Genomic DNA, 6,908 nt, shown 5'->3' with positions numbered 1-6,908 from the left:
CAGAAAACCTGGGGGGAGAGGGAGGGGTTGTTCCAATCGGCAGAGAAGATCCCTGCATCCTGGTGAACCCCCCACTGCAGCAGGAGCACAGAGGCCCTTTGGGACCCCTCCCCCCACCCACCCCCGAACCTTGGGTATCTCCTGTGGGGGGGTCTTGAACCAACCCCCCCTCCTGGTCGGGGAAAAACTCAGTGCAGAGGGGAAAGGATGATTCTCTGCTGGAAAGGGGCTGGCAGTTGCTCCCCACCCCCAAGTGCAGAAGGGCCTGGGGTCTTCAGTCCTCCCCCAGACCAGGAGAGAACATCTGGGGCTTGGAAAAGGGGGGGATGGGGGGGATGTGGACCAGGCACCTAAATGCACCTGGAGAAGGAAAGCAGGGAGGTGCTTCTCCGCACCCCCCCCGTGCATCCTCCACCTGGGGGGGGATCCATGTGACAAGCTCAGCCAAGGCCCCTCCCCGACGGCTTCCAAGAGGCCTGGAGAGACCAGGGGGAGACCGGCCACCGCCAGGCTGGGAGGCAGCCAGCTGCCCATTCTGGCCCAGGGAGGGAGGGGTCCCTGCCTCCTGCTTGCAGGTGCCCCCCAAGGCCCCAGCGTGTGGTGGAGCAGTGGGAGAAGCCTTGGGGGCCTTGGGGGGGGTCTTTTCCCAGGGTCTCCCCCCTTGCAGGGCAAAGAGGGTCTCGGGCAGGGCCTGGGCACCCACAGAGGGGCCCACGCCGGTCCCCGAGGCAGCAGCTGGGCTGGAAATCGAGCCAAATCAGAAGCCTAACGGGGATAACTGGGAGGCCGGTTATTGATAGGTTTCTTTCGCCCTGTCGGTGGCTGGTCTTTGCCCTGGGGCCTTTGGCTGCCTGCAGATCGAAGCAGCACAGAAGCGCCTGAGCCAAGCAGGCAAACCAGCACAAGAGGCCGGCTGGGGCCCCCAAGGAGGCTGGACTCCCCCTTCCCCTCTGACGACCCTCCACTCAGCCCACACCTCTGGGGGGGGGGAGGAGGAGGCCCCTTTGGAGGGTTGTGGGGGGCTTCCCTTCTACTAACCAGGAAGGGCCCCTTCTGGCTTATCTTCATTGGGTTGGCCTGCCAGGTGTCCAACGGAGGATTTGCCTCCTGGCCCCTTATAGGCTGAGGGCCTCCACCTGTCCCGGTTCCCACCTTTCCCAGGTAAAGGAGGCTGCAATTCAGTGGTTAGATGGCCAAGACACAGTCAGAGGCCTCCTTCACACTCAGAGTTTAGTCTGCTTTTAATTGAGGGGGATGTACCTTATGCCATAGGCTAAAGGAAGGGCCTGCTGGGGTCCCTCTCAGGGCAGGGCTGTCCCCACCCGAGAAGGCGGCTAGTCTTCCACGGGGTGCGGGGGGAGATGCGGAGAGCCGCAGCCCCTCATCCAGGGTGCAGCCTTGGTCAGCCTGCAGGGTCTGCCGGGACCCCGAATCGGCTCCTTCTGCAAGGAAGGGAGGAGCGGCGGTTGTTAGGTTGGGGGCTGCGAGCGAAGAAAAATCCGGTATTTCGCAGCTGCTCCGGGACCCCCAAGTCGGAGGCTCCCCGAGTACCCAGGTTCCCCGTTCGGCCATTTTCAGAGAGAGGCAGAAAACGGGGTGACCCCGTTCAGTTCGGGGCTCAGCATCTGACGCTCTCCTTTCCGTTCACTGCCGCCCTTAACACCTGCGGCTCTTCCACACGAAGCGCCCCCGCCCCGCCCCGCGCCTTTGTTCTACCGGCTGCCGCAGTTCCCTTGCTGTCCCTTTGCCCCGGGAGGGGCGGGGTGGGGCTGCCCTGCTCCTGGAGCCCAGGAGGGAAGGGGCTCTGCGCCCCCCGCCCCGATCGGCCGCCAGGCTGCGCGCGGGGAGTTCCGCCGATTAACGGCGAGCTGTGACGCGCGAGGCGGGGGGAGGCAGCGCGCGCTCATTCGCTCCCGCCGCCGCCGCCGCCGCCGCGTGTCTCCCCTCCCTGCCGCCCTCCCGCCCTCCCTCCTTCCCCGGCAGAGCAGCTGGGCGGCGGAGCGGGCGCGGAGCCAAGGCGCCAGCACTGCCCACCGGCCGCGGGCCCCCGCCTCAGTCCTCGCTCGGCCGCCGCGCCGGAGGAGCAGCCCAGCCACCGCCGCCGCCGCCGCCGCCGCCGCCACTCCCAGCGAGCGGCCGAGCTCGGGGATCCCGGCCGGCGCAATGAGCCGCCGCTTCACGGTCACGGCCGGCGAGGAGCTGCGCGCGGGCACAGCGCCGGCCGCCGAAGCCGCCGAAGCCCCGGCGCAGGTGCCGCTCAGCAGCGGGCAAGGTAAGGCGCGCGCGCGGCTCGGCTCGGCTCGTGGCCGGCGGGGCTGCTCGGCTGCCCACGACACGCCCTCCCCGCCGCCCGCCCGGCCCGCCGGACCTCCGCCCGCTGCCCGGCGGCCACCGAGGGGCAGAGCAGGCGCCGCGGGCGGGAGAGGCGGCGGGGCCGGGCTGGGGTCGCCTCGGCGGGCTCGATTGCCGCGACCACCCTGGGCTGGGCCGGGGGCGCTTCGGCCGCCTCGCCTCCTTCCGCTGGAGACCCTCCTGGGCCGGAGGGCGTCGCTGGGCCGCGGCGGGAAACACGCCCCCCGCCCCGAGATTGTCCGCGCTCCTTTCGGCCAGTCCGTCTCGAGCCCCTGCGCGGGTCCCGGGGCGGCGGTCGCCCGGGACAGAAACCCGGCCGGGCAGCCGATTCAGCCCCTCCCGCCTCGGGCTTCCTCTCCTCGGAAAGGGCAAGAGGCCGGCGGGGGGGCATCGGGCGAGGGGAGTGGGGGGCGAGCCGGCGGGCCTCTACTTCGTTGCGGTGCTGGGCGCCTCGGGAGCCCCGGGCCCACTGAGAGCCCCTTGGCTGGTTTGGAGGCTTTTTCTCCTGGTGCTGCGCCCATTTCCCAGACGGTTGGAGCAAAGTGGGGGAGGCCGCCAGGTGACCAGTTGGTGGGCAGTTGGCATGGAGGAAGAGGAGGAGGTGCCGGTCCTGTCCGGGTGGTGTGTGAGGGTGAAGGAGGATTGTCCAGGGAGGAGGGAAGAGGCCCCCCTTAAGCCCTGATTTGTTGAGCAAGCCAACATGGCCATCCAACTTCATAGCTTTATGGGGTGTGTGTGTGTGTGTGTGTGTGTGTGTGTGTGTGTGTGAATGAATGCAGCCCCAGTTGACTTGATGCCCTGAGGTCAAAGAAGCTGCGATTCCCTTGAGGTCTAACCCTCTCTGAAGGGGACCCCTCTCTTCAGGCCAGGAAACTGCTCCTGGGGGCAGCGAGTGCGCTTGAGGGTGCAAGAAGGACCCCCCCACTCCCACCCCATGGACCCCACCATGCCAGGCCCATCAGTTGTGGCTTCTAAGCCACAGCCCTTTTGTGGGTCCTTCGCTGGCTGGCTGGGGGGGGGGGGGGAGGGAAAAGGCAGCTGGCTTGGCCTTTGAAAGTCCAGGCCCTGGAGCCATGGGGTGGGGTGGGGACGCGCACACACACACACACACACACACACACACAGCAGCTCTTTCCTCCAGGGAGGATGTGTGGAGGATTCCCCTTGGGTGGAGTCTGTGGGACCTTGTAGTAGCGATCAGTCAGGCGGAGAAATCCACTGAGGGCGCCAAGCAATAGAGAAGCTGCTTCCTCACTGGAGGAGGAGGAGGAGGGGAGGCCCTCCGTGCAAACCTTCAAAGGATCCTCTCGGCCAAGGGAGGGCAGGGGGACAGCAGCGGGGCAGGGGGCGTTTGGGGGCAGGGGGCGGTGTCAGCAGAGGCAGAAGAAGGGGGACCTGGGGCCAGGAGGGTGGGGGACGCTGGCCAGAGGCGGCGGCTGCTGTGGGAGGGAAAGAGCCATGCTGGCCACTGCGCCTCCCTTCCTCCCGGGGGTGTCACCGTGCCAGGAGTACTGTGCACTGCTTATCCACATTGGGGGGTAATGGAAGGCTGTAGGGAAAGCCACTGGGGGTTCGGGGCCTGGAGTGGCCCCCCAGCCTAGGGGAGAAGGGTCCCCCAAGGGGACCTGCCTGATAGGTTGTCTAGCAAGGGGCCACGGAAGGGAGAAGAGGGCAGGAAACTGGCTCTCCCCCCCCCCGATGATCTTCCGGTCCTGGGTGGGAGCCCTGTAGGAGACTGGAGGGGGGGAGGCCCCCTTCCTTCCCCCCCGCCCCCGTTTCTCCTTGTTCTCCTTCCTTCCCTGCTCTGCCTTACTCCTGCCTTTACAGGGGGTCCTTGACTCACAGCAGCTCGTTTAGTGGCCATTCAAAGTCCCAACAGCTGAAAAAAAGGGACTTATGGCCGTTTTTCACACTTATGACCGTTGCAGCATCCCTATGGCCATGGGATCAAATGTCACGTGCCTGGAAACCGACTCATATTTATGACGGTCACAGTGTCCCGGAGGGGGGCAGGTGATCCCCTTTTGCAACCTCCTGAGGAGCCAGGCCGGGTTCACTTCACAAGGGCTATTCACTTAACAGGTGCAGTGATTCACTTAACAACAGTGGCAAGAAAGGTCGTAAAATGGGGCACAAAGCTCCCTTAGTAACTGTCTCTCTCAGCAACAGAAAGGTTGGGCTCAGTTGTGGGTCGTAAGTTGAGGACTTCCTGGGGGGGTCGAGGGGGGCAGAGCCCGGGGACGAGGCTTCTGCGCTCCCTCAACCCCAGGGCCTCCGGAGGAGATCCCAGCCGGGGCAGCCTGAGGTGACCCCGGGGGCTTCGGCTGAGCGTCTCTTCAGGGCTGCCACGCCCAGAGCCTGGGACTTCCCTTCGGGTCAGCTGCTGGGAGGGGGGCTGGTGGGCTTCCGTGGCTGGGTGGGCTGGAAGGTCTCGGCCAGGGGCTGCCCTGCCTTGAGGCCTGTGGACTCCAACTCTCAGGCTGCAGCCGGGCTGCCTGGGGATTCTGGGAGTTGGAGTCCATGGGTCTTAAAGGGGTCGGAGGTTGGAGAGCCCTGCTCTAGGCCCTGTGCGGGGGTGGGGGGGGAGGCTGGAGAGCTTAGAGGGGCTTCTGGACTGGGGGAACTGCTTGAGCCGCCTCCCCTTGTAGGAGGCTGAAGCCCTTCTGGGTGAGGGTCAAACCTGGCGGCCAGGTGGGGGGTGCGGGGGGGCTGCTTTGCCAGAGAAATCCGGCTTCCCAGCCCTCCGGGGTGCAAACTCCAAGCTCTCCCTGGGCGTTTCCTTCGGTCCAATCCCCTTTTCGGGGCTGCAAGGGGACCCCCAGGGCAGGTGGGGAGGGCCCGGAGGACGGGCTGCTTCCCACCCTGCAGCGGTTGCAGAGGAGCCCTTGGCCGGCTCCAGACAGCCTGACACCTGGCTGACATTTAAGCCGCACAGCCCCTGATGCTTCCGCCCACGAGGCGGCTCAGCCTCAGCCGGTGGCATCAAATGGCAAAGTGGCCGGGCAGAGGTGGGAGGCGGGAGCCTTGAGAGGCAGCTCCTGATTTCGCAGGGCCCTGCGCCCAGGGAAGCCGGCCGCTCGCCCCCCGCTCCTCCCAAAGGCACCGGACAGGGTGCTGCCCGTGACTGGCCACTCTGGCCTCCCTGCCCGGAGGGAACCAAGCACTGGGGGGTGGCTGCAGACAGAGACACCCCCTGAGGAAGAGGACCAAGGGATCCCCTTGTGGGGGTGTTTCTCTGGGGAGTGTGAAGGCAAGTACCCCCCCCCTTTCATGCATGCCTGAGAAGGGGAGATTGTTGGAAGACCCCCAAGTGTCAAGGCAGGCTGCAGCCGGCAGGCAGGCAGGCACATTGATAGGTGTGGTGGAAAACCAACGCAGCCGGGACCCTGAGCGCCTGCGGGGGCAGATAGCATGGGGAGGGGGGCTCATCTGGAGAGCTGGAAGGCTTTATTTTAGGCTGTGTGTTATCCTAAGGGGATCTGGGAGGAAGCCCCCTCCCCTCAGTCCAGTGCCATCCCTCTGTTGACCCCGGCAGCATCGAAAGGCTGGCAGCGGATGGACTGGCGTGCAGGCCCAGGGCAGGGAGAGGAAGCCCGCCTGCCCGAGTAGGTGTCCACAGGAGCTTCCGGGCCAGCGGATCCTGCTATGCCCGGCCACTCCAGCCCCCTGGCATAGCTGAGCTCCTTTGAGACTCGACACCCAGGTCTTGGCAGGCAGGGTTTGCGCCGGGCCTGTGAGTTTGGGCAGGGCTGTATTTGGGTTGCTGTCTGAATGGCTATCGTAGCTTGTTCTCTGGAGAAATGGTGTATTTCCTGGCTTTGTTTGGGTCACTCTTGGCTGTTCAGATCCAGAGATCTAGAGGCAGCTTCTCAAATCAAATCAAATCAAATCAAATCAAATGAAACCTTTATTGTCAATGCACAACATGCGTACAAGGAAATGGAAAGAGCCTCTCTCGGTGCAGCTCCCTGAAACACAAAATACAAAGAAACAGAAATCCCTAAACCCAAATAAGTAATAATTAACACACATTCCCATATTAGCTATATGTATGCCACATTACACTATATTACACCGCCATGAACACCTTGCGCTGGCACTGCAAGCTATTGGCTCTCAGATCCTCTTGCAACGTGGTTTATGAGGGCCTCCGTTTATACAACCAAGACTGACATTAGCTTTTCTGGCTGCTCCCACACACGGCTGGCTCAGGTTTAAGGGATCGCCCACTAGGACTCCAAGGTCCCCCTCACAGTCCCTGGTCTTTGAGCCAGGTTTCGCCTAATCTGATACCTTTGGCTTTTCCTGCCTAGCTGTGAAACCTTCCTTTTCTCCGCATTTTGTTGGATAGGGCCCGTTATTCAAGTCTGTCAAGATATTTTTGGATCCTGCGCTTGTCTTCTGGGGTGTTGACTATTCCCGCCAGCTGAGTGTCATCTGCAAATTTGACGAGTTCTATTCCCTCTAAGTTGTTAGTGAAGGTACTGAAGAGTTCTGGGCCTAAGAGGGAACCTTGTGGCACCCCACTGCTCACTTCCCTCCACGTAGACGTAGAC

The 6,908-nt window shown here is 63.8% G+C and overlaps 1 protein-coding gene across 1 annotated transcript in view; it reads left to right on the top strand.

Moving 5' to 3' along the window:
- Positions 1-2,040: 2,040 nt before the first annotated feature.
- Positions 2,041-6,908, top strand: part of SLC12A5 (solute carrier family 12 member 5) — a 69,922-nt gene continuing 65,054 nt past the window's right edge. The window contains exon 1 of the mRNA XM_087928770.1: positions 2,041-2,272. Coding sequence (XP_087784896.1) covers positions 2,164-2,272 — 109 coding nt within the window. The 5' untranslated portion in view covers positions 2,041-2,163. The remainder of the gene's footprint in view (positions 2,273-6,908) is intronic.

This window comes from Pseudonaja textilis, chromosome 3, assembly GCF_049901715.1.
Source record: "Pseudonaja textilis isolate UNSWEBS1 chromosome 3, rPseTex1.2, whole genome shotgun sequence".
In the NCBI taxonomy this organism is placed as follows: Eukaryota; Metazoa; Chordata; class Lepidosauria; order Squamata; family Elapidae; genus Pseudonaja; species Pseudonaja textilis.
This window is presented reverse-complemented; position numbering and strand designations above follow the sequence as displayed.